The sequence below is a fragment of the Ischnura elegans genome, chromosome 11, assembly GCF_921293095.1.
Source record: "Ischnura elegans chromosome 11, ioIscEleg1.1, whole genome shotgun sequence".
Lineage (NCBI taxonomy): Eukaryota > Metazoa > Arthropoda > Insecta > Odonata > Coenagrionidae > Ischnura > Ischnura elegans.
Window position 1 is genome coordinate 88601379 of NC_060256.1, and position 14802 is coordinate 88616180.

The 14802-nt window shown below is 41.4% G+C and overlaps 1 protein-coding gene across 1 annotated transcript in view; it reads right to left on the reverse strand.

Annotated features, from left to right (window-relative positions):
• Positions 1 to 14731, reverse strand: part of LOC124168256 (serine/threonine-protein phosphatase 2A 56 kDa regulatory subunit epsilon isoform) — a 175171-nt gene extending 160440 nt beyond the window's left edge. Inside the window, exon 1 of the mRNA XM_046546397.1 lies at positions 13761 to 14731. Within this exon, the coding sequence (XP_046402353.1) occupies positions 13761 to 13899 (139 nt within the window). The 5' untranslated portion in view covers positions 13900 to 14731. The remainder of the gene's footprint in view (positions 1 to 13760) is intronic.
• Positions 14732 to 14802: the final 71 nt, after the last annotated feature.

A 14802-nucleotide genomic window follows, 5' to 3' on the forward strand; every position in this document is an offset into this window, starting at 1 on the left:
GAGCTAGAATACGTGTCATACCACAGTCAGACATATGACAGATTTTCTAAGGCGAATTGGCGACAGTTATGAGAGGCGAATTTCTGGGATCTGCTTTTAAATTTCACGTCGCTAATTAACCCCCAAGAGCTGAGCGAGTCTAGCTCGCCACGAACTAGCGATGCAATAACGCGCAACGACGAGCATGGCTACGAGAAAATATAAATATTTAGAAAATTAACAACGTTAAAACATCCATAAAGTACATAAATAACTCATACCTCATTAAATATGATGCATTGGAAGGAATAAACTGATTTTATACGAGTTAACTAAGTTCACGGTGTGTTTATATACATACTTCATTGTATGAAATAATAATTACTATATATTCAACTGCTCTACGTTGATTACAAACTACAAAATATCGTTTCACATTAATGTCGTTATAATACACAATTTCCAGAATGTTGATGAAAACGCCAAAATTTTTGCATTTTAAAACATAAAGAGAATAAGGCAGAAGGAAAAGGCCTGTTGTTCCTTAAATTATTAAAAACCTGCCGAATGGAAATAACATTGGGATCAAGAGGAGAGTCAACGTTACCAGACGAAGTGACCGTTTATAATTTCGTCAAGGATAACTGCCTCAACGATATCACATTCACAAAAAATAACATCACTTTCCGTTGCAAAATGAATCCACTTTTTGATAGTCGTTGTCGAAAAGGCAACTAAAAGCAAACTCACACATAGGAACACTACAACGGCCAATTTGTGCGGTAAAGAAGACCGTAAATTCGGAATTAGGCGGTGGGCAACGCAACTGAGGAATTGAAGATGCTGAAACCTAGAAACTGATCACCCTCACGACAAAGATATCAAGAACACACAGGAAAAAAGGAATCGCATTGCCTCGATCGCATAGGCGTGGTTCCACGCTCGATGGGCTCGGATAAATATCATTGGAGACCAGCGCACCTTGAACACAATCACCCTATTAACTCACATGTACTATTTTCCAACTCGATTTTGGCGACGATAATGTCTCAATTCCACCCCATTATAGCACTCACGAGGCGCTCACGAAACTTAGAAACGTCTAGAACTCCTATCCGAAAGGAGGGATACTCCGGGAAGATGAAAGTGCAAGTGTTACGTGGAGAGAAAACTAAAATATGATATGAATGCACAAATAATGAGGAATATTGAAATAATTTATCTCGCTAAAAATAAACTTTCGTTCTGCGACAAATTCTCAATATTTCGGCATCAATGTCTGCCATCATGTTTTCAAATGAGGAAAATGGAAATCAATGTGACTTTTAAGCATTTTAAGCCAAAATACACAAAGAATCCGAAGGCTTTGACAAATCGACAAAATTGCCGTTAAACGCACCAGAGAGAACTACAGGATCGACAGGTGCAATTTTGACCCAGAGACGAGCGGCGCGAAATGAAACGAGAGTATACGCAAATTCACGGCCAATCAGAGTGTGGCCAGGAGCGAAGGGTGGTCAAGGCCTTTCCAGGTCGACGACCAGCAGCCAGATTTCCCGTCACCGAATGCGTGGAGGAGGCGCGATGTGCGTCAACGCCTCCGCGCGCGACAGATGGGAATCAGTCGATCACGCGTGGCCTCACATTAAGCAGAGAACGCGAATGAGACCCGCCTTCAGAGACTGGTTCACACGTCCATGTTGGCCGCTATCGCAGCAGCTCAAAAATGGTATCTCGCCACTACTATGCCCATTGAAGTGTCCCAGGAGAACCAATCAGCTCCGTGATGGAAAGGTAGAGAAAAAATGAACCGCCGGCGGCAAAAGGGCGATATTTTCATCACCTCTTTTACGGGAGGAAATTTGATTTCTAGCTTAATATTCATTCATGCAATGAATCGTCAAAAAAGGAAGCTGAAACTACAACCTCAGCAAGCGCAATGAAATTAACTTTGAACACAAAAATGATCAACTTCGCATATGCTCTTAAAGCCATCAAGAACGCCCATATTCAAAATGTGTTGCCGAAGAATGATGAGGACGAGCTACGACGAGTGGAAGAAAATATACGTCATCATAAAGGATTAAGGAGAGGACGGGACAACTTCGATGCCAACATTATGAGGCATGATGGCCTGATGAAAGCAATTGCAGAAGGGCATGTGGATGCGAAGAAGAGCAAGGGACGGCCCCGAATGAGTTACATTATACATGTTGTAAAGGATGTAAATGAGAAGAAATACGTCATAATGAAAAGGCTTGCAGAGAGGAGAACGGAATGGAGAGTTGCGTCAAACCATTCTTCGGATTGTTGGCTTATGATAAAAATATAACCACTTGAATATCCACATAATACCTTGAGACACATCCATAGCCATCAAATCAATATCGAAAACGTCCTCGGACGATTCGTACTCTCTTCACAGTCACTTGAACGAATCGACCGCAATGGTCGACTGGGTAAAGCATGGAAAATGTTTACTCGATTAACATTCGCATGCAGTGAAAAATATTATTCAATATTAGCACCCAGTTAGTTTATTTATAACAATAAATTCAATCAGGTAAACAACCTCAATTCTCACAAATAAAAACGGCTGTACATAAAAGTCGCATCCCAGATGTGACGTCATTCCCTGAATAAGTTATGGCGCTGTTGACTCCAATTATTAAATAAGGATACGCTGATGTAGATGTATATTTATGTAGGTTATGGATTTCCCTAAACGTAATACGTAAAATCATTACAATCTCCAATAGGTAGCAACCTGAAGATTGGTTTGATAAAGCTCTACACTCCGGCTGCAAGAAAATCTCTTAACTCAAAGATAATTCTAACGAATTATATACTCCATCTCCTGCTCACTACATGTCATCCTAGGACTACCTTTACCATTCAGCCGTTCCACTCGACTTTCAACTGTTGGCACAAAATCATACAAGAAAGAACAAAGTATTTAAACAATAAATATAGAGCATGAGGTGAAGCATTGAAATAAAAATATGTATTTCCATTGGCAGTGAGCTTAAAAATGAATTTTTAACGAAGTCTGGGGAAACAATGCATATATCCTGAATACGAGCAGAAATTCACGCGTATATCGAGGAAATTTCATCGTAATGAAAAAAAAAACAAGTTCATGGGTGCGTAGAATCAACCTGCGAAACGCAACAAGAGAGAGAGAAAGGGAGAGAGCGGGGTAGACCTGTCACACGTATCCAAAATCGTGAACGTGCCCTACGCGCGAGGGATTAGCACGATCACAAAACGCAGCCGGAATGCGTGTCCCACTGGCGACAGGGGTGGGGGGACACGCGTGTGCCAAAACGCACCACACACGAGGAGCCATGGGTGGAGGGAGAAAGGAATCTTTCACTCGGGCACGAATTCATTTTAACCATTGGGTGGCGCTCGAAAGTTAAGTCAGTTACGACGAAGAATATGCAGCGAAACCTCTGTTCATGGAAAACCTCCGTTTTAAGGACAGAAATCAATTCCTCGGCGGACGGATATGCACGAGTATAGGGTCACTCCCACTTGCGGACACTGGCACCTTGTTCGGCACAATTCTTTTCAACTGCGGAAACCATAGCCATAGGTTTTCCGACCGGTATCTTAAAAATGGCTTTTCCTTTAAAAACTGAGTCTATGTATAGCTAGGGGAAAGAAGAGAGCGAAAATTGTGAAACCAGTACAACCATGCGCACATTAGAGAATGAACGAAAGTGTGTCCCGGAATGCATTCTTGAAAATGCAAATCCCATCCATATTTTATAGTACCTCCTGCTGACCGGCGTTTTTGCGACCCTCTCCACTGCAGTCGCCTATGATTGGCACGTCTACGGAAAACATACAACGCAGAGGGGGAATAAACAAATTGGGGGCTGTTGTCTATGAGTGGTAAACGAACGTAAGGGCAAATAATTGTCCTGTCCACATTTACGCGAAAAAGTGATTGAAGTTGCAGTTTTTGGTCTAACTTCTTATAGTATATATGTGCATGGTAAATTAAACCGTAAAAGTGAGGGTTTGTTCGGGTTACCTCCATTTTAGGGACATCTGTTACTTACGCACGCATTTTCTAGGACCGTTTATGTTAGTAAGCTACAGGATCCACTGAATCTATGCATCTATGCCCCACGAAACAAATGCTATATTGAATGTATGAGTAACGAATAAGGGAGATGAACCTTCGAAAGCTTATTCCATCAATGTAGTTTATTCAACTATCAATTTACCTAAAATAAGATATCCGCCTAGTATAATATTGTAACAGATTTAACTTGTAAGTAAGAGCAACTGGAATGGAGGAAGAGGGGAGAACGTAACGAATAAGGGAAATGAACCTTTGAAAGCTTATTCCGCCAATATATGTTTTTCAACTGTCAATGTACCTAAAATAGGTTCTGTCTACTATAATATTGTAAATGATTAAAATTGTACGTAAGAGCAACTTCACTGGAGGAAGAGGGAGGGTCCTCGCCAAATCTAACCCAGAATAAAGAAAAAAAGTCAAGTGTTGACATGACACCCCCCGCCAAATGCCCATTGAGGGGTAGTGTGTAGATGTAGAGGAAGGAGGCGCAGCAGCACGCGTGTTGGTGCGAGGAGGTTGGGTCGCCGTGCATGTGGAATGCAGCCCCGAGATGACAAGGAGGTGCGAGGCAGGGAGGGAGGGGGAAAGATGGGAGGGGTGGCGGATCAATAACCACACGGCGCGGGCCGCCGCCTCCAGCTCTTCCCGCCCCTACGACCCCCTCCCTCTTCCCCTCCCCTCCAGAGCCCAACCCAAGGAAGCAGCGGAGGCGGAGGAAGGGGGGATACTGCATGCGAGTAAAGGCTTTTAATGCGGCGGCGCCCACGACAGCCACACCGGTCGTGGACCAAGGGGACGACTACGTACACCAGTCTGTCCCGTTGGAGCTCCCAGTTTAGTCGCCACTTTAGGGCGCACTTTAATCGGTTTTCAAAACCGTCCGCACCGCGGCGACGGGTGAAGATCGATCCTTATTCTCATTACTTAATACATATACAGTAAAACTAGCTTATAACGATCACGCATGTAACCAAATCCTGCCTATAGCGAGGAGAACTTCCGGTATCTTCGACTCTTGGGGGCATTCATAAATTACGTGAGGTGTTTCGGGTGGGGTCAAGCCGATTCTCACCCCAACTCACGTGGAGGGTGAGGGGGGGTCCTTGCAAGTATCACGTTATTTTTTTCCCACAAGAAACAGTGTAACATTGCGATATCAGTAATCTTAAATATTAGTATTAGCTAATCTTAAATAAAAATAATCAAACAAATTTTTTTTAAATAAATCCAACGCGATGGAGCATAGATTAACGAATCTACACTGAAAATACGAATACTGAACAATCTCACGTAACATTAGAGGAAGGAAATCGATTCAAATCTCACGATATCTCACTGAGGGGGGGTTCAAAAATCGCAAAAATCACCTCTCATTAATAATGAATACCCCCTGACGAGATTGATCGATACGAAATCCCTGCTTTAGCGAACTATTCTAAGGTCCCTTACGGATTATTTCCGGTTTTACAAAAAAATTAAGGCGATCTTAACCGAGGCTACTTAACCGTTCCTTACCTTTTCAACAGTTGTGCACGTGTGGCCAACGCCATATCCATCTATCATTGATCTTAAAATCCTTCCCTTTACAGTCGTTTGATGGAAATGCTGGAACATAGTTTAAATGTTTCGGATCTGTTGCATAAATCAAGACGATTTACGGAATATTAGCTGGCAGTCCTATTATGCCAAGGCCAAAATCCTATATAATGGGAATAACGATATCACTTTTTTAACAAAATAGAACGATGGTTCCTTGAAATTCATCATAAGCGAGTTTTACTACATAATGATTGATTTTGCGAGGAATAGCATTGAAAATTTATAATAAATAAATAGATCACATCATCCCGGTTTAAATTTGGATTCTTATACCAAATTATACCTTATTTCTCCTCGAAATTCGAATCGCTATTACCGTAGGCGACGCGAGTGGCCACTTCGGTAAACCCATTTAAATGCGCGGCGGGTGACAACGCATTGGTCGCCTGAAGAATCCTCTATTGTAATATCCGTGTCATGGTCCAACGCAAGGCATGCCTGCTCGCACGCAAGGATTCTTTAGCTTTTCAATGACTGTGAAGTGCACATGTAGCGTATTGTATGATGATGAAGATTTACCTCTCGCCAACACATCCTTGAGGTAGCTAGAAAAGCATTACATATATGTAAATAGAGAATTATCAGGTCAGTAAAAATGTAGCATAGTATCTGCAGAAATAATCCTTGGTCAGCCACGATGGCGGTGAGGTGTTAAGTCCTCGTCTGCTAACCCTGATGTCACGAATTCGAATTTCACCTGGGTGGGTTTTTCACCATCCTATGTAAAGTAGTATGTGTATGCCCGAGAAGTGAATTACAGGAGAGAACTTGATAGTCCTAATGTCGTAAGACCTCATTTGGGAGTACAAAAAGCCAGTGAGCGGTATTCTTAATCACTGACCAAGGACCCGTAGAGAGAAGATTAACAAGGGAATTTAAAGGCCGATTCTTTAATTTAATTATCGTATATAATCAACTAAGAGGATTTTCGGATGAAAGAGTGAAAGAGATACTATTTCGCTCACGTCCGGCCACGCCTTGAATATGCAGCGAACATATAGGACCCGTCGCAGAAATACTAAATCCGTGAACTTCATTTAAGAACATCACTATATTTCCAGGCCCGACAGAAACGACTAACAGGCATTTTTCCCAAAGGATAGGTGAAGGAATTCGTTTTTTCCCCGAACAATAAGATTTTAATTAATGATAGGCGGGACTTGGTATATTCGCTTTTCTTTTATATCTGTCAACGGCTTATGTTCTAACAACCCCGTCACTCGCCTTTTGAGGCAGTTTCCGGGAGATTACGTAGATGACAATGCAGCAACAAATACGATGGGCAGCACTGAATGAACATCGTTTAAATCCTAGAATTAATCTTTTAATTGAGTTTCCTAGTGAAATATTAGCAGGCTACGTCTAGCGTACTGTGAAAGACCTGTTAAGGATTTCCTATTAAGGCAAATTTGAGTACAACAGAGAAATAGATTCCAGAACGGAAAACTTTAAACATTCATTTCACCAAGAACGATAAAGACCACAATAGAATTCACCGCTAATTAAGTTCTTCCTTAAACGGTTAAGTTACCTAGTCCATATTTTACTCGGTCAGCATTACCGAATAATATACCCAGTTCACTGTAGTAGAACTTACATCTACGAGGTACAGACCAAGGCACCACCAGGATGAGTGGCACGGGGTGATTACACACCAGGCATGAAGCACTCATCCTAGCCTTAATCATACACGGGTTCGCTTGTCGGGAACATGTGACTAAGTGCATGTTGAGGAGAAATATCCTAAGCCAAACACCCGAGAGGTGGATGGTAGGGTGGCATGCAGATGATAAAAAGGACGGGGTAGCTCTTACTTAAAGTGCCGATTACGGAATCTGAAAGAAAGTGGAGGGAAAACCGATCGCCCTCTGAGAGGCTTAACTGCAAGCAGGATAAAAGGGTACAACAGAGTGTGCGACCTTAGATCAGATTCATCCCTATGCCTACAGCTTGGAATATAAATAAGGGCATACATTTGATGGACCCAGGCTGGACTCAAGTCAATAAGAACTTTAAGAATAAAAATCGTGTACTGCACATCTATAACTTTCGAGAATAATTGTACACAGAGAGGGCGATCAAAGATGAGACCACGACGAATGGTAGCTGGCGTTTATACGAGGAGTCGATTACACGGGAGCTGTAGGATTTGCGTAACAGATGACCAATTAGATGGATATAAATAGCCAACTTAAAATCATTAGTATGTAAGAGGGGTAAGCAGGTCCAGGTACATTGGGCGTAGGGGCCCAGTTCGAACTCGGTAATGCCTTGGCACGAGTAAAAAAAATCCACACTTCACGAGGTCGGACGGATGGATCCCCTCGCTATGCATGTGCGAAAATCACCCGCCACTGCATTAGATTAGGGTGAAGTCTACCCTCAGCTCCCTAAGCAAACCCTCTGATGGATGTGTGCAGTGATCGAATTCTGGGTAGACCGAGTACTTCTAAACGACTGTGAGTCTACGCCAGTCCAAGCACGAGCAACTGTAACACTTGTGTTCGAACATTCTATTATACAATGGGAGAGTAATCGAAGTCGGGGTAACAACGAACGATTCCCAGCTTCCAGCATCAGGTGCTCCATTAGCTGAAAAAAAAAGTGATCTGGAGTAATGCAGTTCAGCGGACGGGTGGAGCTTCAGGTGTAGATTACTCAAAGAGACACTCGCATAAATATTTTTATGATTTTCACCTATAAACACTTGGTGCATTGAATACGTAAATACGTATTCACATAATAGTTACACAACGATACTCCTATCAGAAACCGCTGATTACCTAATAGGTTCGATGAAAATTTTGGCGGCGAATTCTCAAATTTTAACTTCACGCACGAACAAAATAGGCTAGTGACCCTATGATTGCTGACAGTTTTGAATTCTATATTGGAGCTCATTTAACAATGAGGGAAAGTGACCTACGTATCATTTAGAACAGCAAAGGTTGGTTCCTAAAAAATTTATTGTATTTTTACTTAAAACCATACGACACACAAAGCAAAACTAAGGAACTGACGAGGGCATTACATGAAATGCACAAATAACTTATATGCATCACGGTAAATGAAGGATAATACGCGATGGAGAAAACGGTTACAGACAAGCAATTGCAAAGGAAAAAATCGGGGCTCCATCAAGAATACATGCAACATTTCCAACACCCACAACTCGCACCACCTGACTGGAGGCAGTATGATAAAATCCTTTGAACGTGTTGCTGCTATCAAAGGCACCAACTTCCACTGCGTCTCTAATCGTCGGTTCACTCACACCCGTGAAATTAGCCGAGAGAGGAGAAAAAATAAGTTTGTTGGTCTGAGTGTTTTCCTTTACTAAAGCCGTGACGAAAGAACAATAACGCGAGGTTGAAGGTCACACTTTGACCTCAAACTAAGCTCAACTCAACTCTTCAAAGAAAGGGCCGTGAGAAAATACCTATACTTACTATAACAACCAAAAATAATCATATCGTCCATTACTGCCGAGGGTATCCCACACAGAAAACTACTACTTCCAGAGGACCTTAAAATAAACACTTTTCTGGCATTTTGTGCCCCATGAAATGACCAGTAATTCATACCTACAACGAATATACAAATCCGTGATTATAAAATAACTATAAGGTGGATAACCTGAAATACTGAGATCTAATTTCACAAAATTCCCCTTCCAGCTTAAAGAAGACACCATTCTGATCAGAATAACTATCTAAGCCCATGGAATAAAGATAATTTAATACTCTGGTTATTTTTTAATAACCAGCTACGAAATTAGCAAAACTTAAAACTAACGAAACTAAACTGAAAACTTAAAAATAACGACACCTTACATCTATTATCATCAAACAGAGGAAAAATGCTTAGTTAGTCACGTTCCCCGAGGAGACTAAAAAGTTTTTAAAAAATCATACGCGAGAACATCATGCTTAGTGCTTAAGGGTTCAATTACACCAAAGCTACGGAATATTTTGGATGCCTCTCTTGTATGTACGTCGTATAGCTTGGCGCGCATGAGCTTATATATTTTTTACGCCTACAGAAGTGCCGCTTATAAGACAAAGACGTTTTATAATTTGAACAATCCATTGAAATGATCCCTATGTCAAGTAATATTCAAATTAACCCATATGACCTTGTGCACAATACTCCCTCAGAGCCGTCGGGAGAGAAGGAAGGTAAGTGTACAGCTACTGGGCTGCGATCGGCGCTACCGAGTAGCTCAACACTTATTCCGATAACGCGCATTTCCGCGAGTCAACTTGACACGCCCACCGCATTAAAAACAGTCAAGGCAATCAGATTAGTAGACAGAAACAATTATTTTAAATCATAACCATAGGTTTGTAATTTACTTTCCGTGATATCATCGATTTTCTCATAATCACAGCCTTTATTTTTCTAATGAGCATGGTTGACGGCAATAGCGGTATGGCAGTCGTTAGAGCGGGTTAAATATTCAATGATTCTTGCGTTAGGCGTATTATGTAACAAAGGCTGTTGTTGCTGGGGTTTGACAAAAATAAATTTACATAGAAGAATAACCCCCCCCCCCCCCCCCCCCGCTAAAGAAACTTTGATACCTACTCAAAGACTAAAACGATTTCCGTGGAAAAATAACATTACATGCGAGGGGAATATTGACATTTCCTCCCCTGTCGCTGGATCTATACTCCAAATTAAACGTCCAAGCAAAAAAAGATGCAAGTGAAACCGGGAGCGATTAGAATTCGTGAAGGTGAACGGTGCTTATAAGTCGTCAACAAATTTGACAGTGACACAATAGTCGATACAGATGACTGGAAAGTAGTTTCGCAATTTTGTTAGCGCCTTCTCGCTAAGAAGGAATTCAAAACGTTCTGCCTTGGACCAACTCTATAGTTTCCACACAAAAATAAACAATTACAATTATTCACGCCCCGGGATTGGTCGAAATCCGAGAAAACCAAACCGCCAAGGAGGAAGAGAGGCACTGGATTTCTTTCTCTCCATTTTTTTCCGCAATTAACCAGAAACCACATCCAACATATAATCCACAGCAGATCAACCCCCGCCGGACCGTAAGGCAATTTCAGAATTATCAAAAAGATATTCCCACAGAAGTGTCGTATATTCGAGCGAGAACGGATTATTCTCGCCAAATTTTAGGGAGTCAATCTCAAAACAGATAATTCTTATCACATCAACGGGGGAAGTATTTCGAATTGCGCTACAAATGGTCACGCGTACGAGGAATCATCTTCCGTAATCGTTATCCCAGCAGCGTGAAATCATCGACGTGCCAGTGAATGTCGCATCACGACTGGCAACCCCCGTTGACGAATTCGTGAAACGTCCACGGCGGAAGGAGAGAGGATGGGCGGAAGCCGTGCTTGCCCAATAAACAACACTTCCCCTTTTCGCCGACGAGAAAGACTTCCGCGAAGGAGTCGTCGAGATGGATTCCTCCGAGGGGCAGGAAAATTCTCAGGGAAGTGGAGAGAGAGGGAGAGGGCACATCAAAGGGGAAGGGATCGATGGTGCTAGACTATTTGGCAGGCGGCGGTCGGCCGCTCCCCGCGCGCGTTCGATTCCAACCCGCCCGATAGTTCAATCCGCGGACGCTCTTGCCAATTCCAAATTTGGCGGCGTGATATTAAAAGAGGTGAGTGCCACGACGTCATAAACAACCGCTGCCATCCGATCCTGAGCGCACACTAGCCATTAATCGATTTCGAGGAAACACTACGTGCAACTCATTCATTCAAGGTTCTTCAATAAAAGATCAGCATGGACAAGAAATGCAACAGACTTAGTCCGTGACAACTCACACAGCACACGTAAAGTAAATAAAATACACAAAAAATATTTTAACAGATGAGTAATGAGTACTAGTTGCAACACAAAATGTGCTATCGAAACAAGAGAAGAACATTTTACTCTAGTCGTTGGAAAAAACAATATTCGGAAGTAGTTCCAAATGACGTCAGCATTGGGGGAAATATGCCGAAGTCTTTCCAACTGGCAGGACGAGAGGCGGAAGAGGTATACTATGGGCGAGGAACACAGGGGGCCACGATGCATCTAAGTCTGGAGACCTCATGACGTGGAGATAAATTGCTGGCACTTGCAGGGAAGGATTAGCAGACAATCATCGTCGAATACATGTGTAAGGCCATAGGAGGGAAGAAAATACACGATAATAATTATGAACCTATCTCGTGCACTAAGGAGTCCTCAGTCTTAAGGGCCATCCCGTAGTTCATACGGACCGGTACCGTGACCGCAATACATTTTTCCCATTTAGAAAGAAGAAAGCGCATTTGTTAATACGATATACAGTGAAGCAAGGCACAAGCATTTCGATCGATAACTTCTGCAACTCACCAATAATCTCTCAATTTTTCTACAATTCACTTAACCTGGATTATGAATTCCAGCATTGGGCTCCATCATTTCCATAAGATTCCATGAAAGAAGAGAATGGAATAAAAAACAAGCAAGCATTGGCCAACCGAGACAAAAAATTAGCGATCCGTGTTCCGTAAAATCTATTGGCGAAATCGAATACCTACGTGAATTTCACAGTCAGAAACTAGAAAAGCATAACTCCAATATTGTGAGCCTAAATAGTAGCACTTTTTCGTACAGGGCGGTTATTTAGGAACAAGCAGAAAACGAACAATCAAAAATACCGAACGTGTACCTAAAACCAGACAAGGAATAATGGCCACAGGACGATAATAAATTTTCATGAAACATTTCACTGATCAACACTTCACACATTGCTAAATCGTACGGCTCTTACGAAGGATCGATAGGTAACCATTGGAAACATCAAATTTCCGAACTAAGTTGATGAACATATGTGCCTAAATATTGCACAGAAAAATTATGGGAAGCTGTCGGTCTTTTTAGCATAAATGATGCAGGGCATTAACATATTATTGAAAATCTCATATTGATCGGAATCGTCATACGCACAATGCTTCACAAATGTGTCTATAATACACGGTAACACATTATATCAACCGACGTTAGTTTCTGTCACCAATAACCCTCCGACAAAAGAAGCTTTTATAAGAATTGTTCAACACGTCCCACCTACTGGTATTGGAGATTCAGATAGCAGGGATATATAAGGGCTGAACTACCTACACATTACCATGCAACGGATTGCAAAACATGACTCCAAAACTGAGACGGTAAAGATTTTAACACGAATAGATAGTTACGGCTGATGATTAAGACTTAACCACCTTCCGTATTGAATGAATGCACACGCTCGATAAAAATTCTGTCACATGGGGGCACGCTACACCACCTCTCTGTGGAGGTCATAAATATGAAATGGGCAATACTTCCCAAGTTCTGAATTCCTATCTGATTGAAAAGTAAAAATAAAGTAAAACTGTAACACTGAAAGCACTAACAGAATAGAAACAGTCCTAATGGTACAGACAGCAAGTTTTTCAGACCAGCGTGATCACGAAGTAATAAAATGCAACCCTGAGATCTAGGGTGATGACGGATGCCTATTTCAATACCTGCATCATTTTTACGGTAATAAAACTATTGAAAGATAACGGTAGCAGTTCGCAGTTAAAAAAATCTTTTATAATCGAATAAAATATCTCATACTGCGAAGGCGAGCGCCATTTTGAATTACGTGACCGGGTCAAAGCCGGCAGTTCTTACGAAAATTGGATGATCGATTGTTCATTCCATTTTAAATGGGCGGAGGACAAAACAACAAGATAGATTCAACCCAATGTTGGAGTAAACATTTAACAGTAAAAAAATCCAATATAACCATACAAGGTCGATTTAAATGACAATTATAAATAAATATCCCATTTGTATGAATTTACAATGCCATTGATTCAACATCGTGAGGTTAGGCGCCAAACATATAATTAATGCCATGCTTAAGAGCAATATAACACTATGAGATCGATATACATTCTCTTTTAAACAAGGGAGTCACAAATTACGATGGGTAGACTTGTCGCATCAAGTAAGGTACCATTGAGCCAAAAATTGGTAATCGAAAAGGTCTGTATATGCTTAAACTATAATAAGAAATCTGATTTAAACAATTGCTTACCTTTGAGCATAGGAAGAACTTGCAATTCAACATCAGCCGAATTCCGATAGCGTGATGATCCTTGCGATTTCTTCGGCTTTTTCTTCAGAGATCGCTTAGCGAAAGGATCTATCCTATCCACAAACGTGCCCGAAGACATGTTGGTTGTTTATCTTCTCTGTTACGAAAGTAAATTAACACCTTTCATTAACCTTGGTTTATGAACTTCGCTCCAGCCTGTAGTGGTTCATGCATAACTGCATACAAAAGGACTCACACACATACTAATCTCATTCACAAATGTACAACACACAAAAAAGTGTAAACAAAACCAAGGGATAGTATATTCAGTATGAAGGTGACTAGGGTTCACACATTCGCTTGACATAGGCGTGTCATGAACTCGCAATTATGTTTGCAGTAACGGTTTTAACTTCACGGAACATTTAGTAACACACACACGAGTGCACCACACTTATTTCAATGAATACGTGAAAATGTACTAGAAAATTCGGGTTCAAAACGAGGGCATCGAGGGTGTTCAGCCGGTATTACAAATCTATGACAAACGAGTTACCCTGGAAGCTATGTTTCCCGTTTAGAATTTGTCACTACATAAAACGACGAACTCCAACACACAATACTAACATCGTCCATTCCAAGTTCTTAAAATATTCTTGCATTCAAGCCACTTCACAAGAAAAGGATCGAAAGATGCACACTAATCTTCACCGCCATCAGCTGCTGGATTTCCGCTATTCTCCACATTTTACCGAGTTACTATGAACACTTTCACTCGTGAAATGAAAGAAGCACAAAGTCCGACATTGGTTGGTTACAACTGCAAATCAAATAACGACTCATAACCAGAAATTATAACAAAAGAAGTAGCCATAAGACGAAACCTTTCCAAAAATCTAACCGTCAGTAGAACATTGTGCCATAAATAGTAGTCACGAAATCTCGTAATGCACGAGAGGCAACAAACCATGCAAATGTCAGTTGCAGGCCACCTCGGAAGATGGCAGCAAAGAACAGGCGTTTCTTTTATTCAAAATAGCAG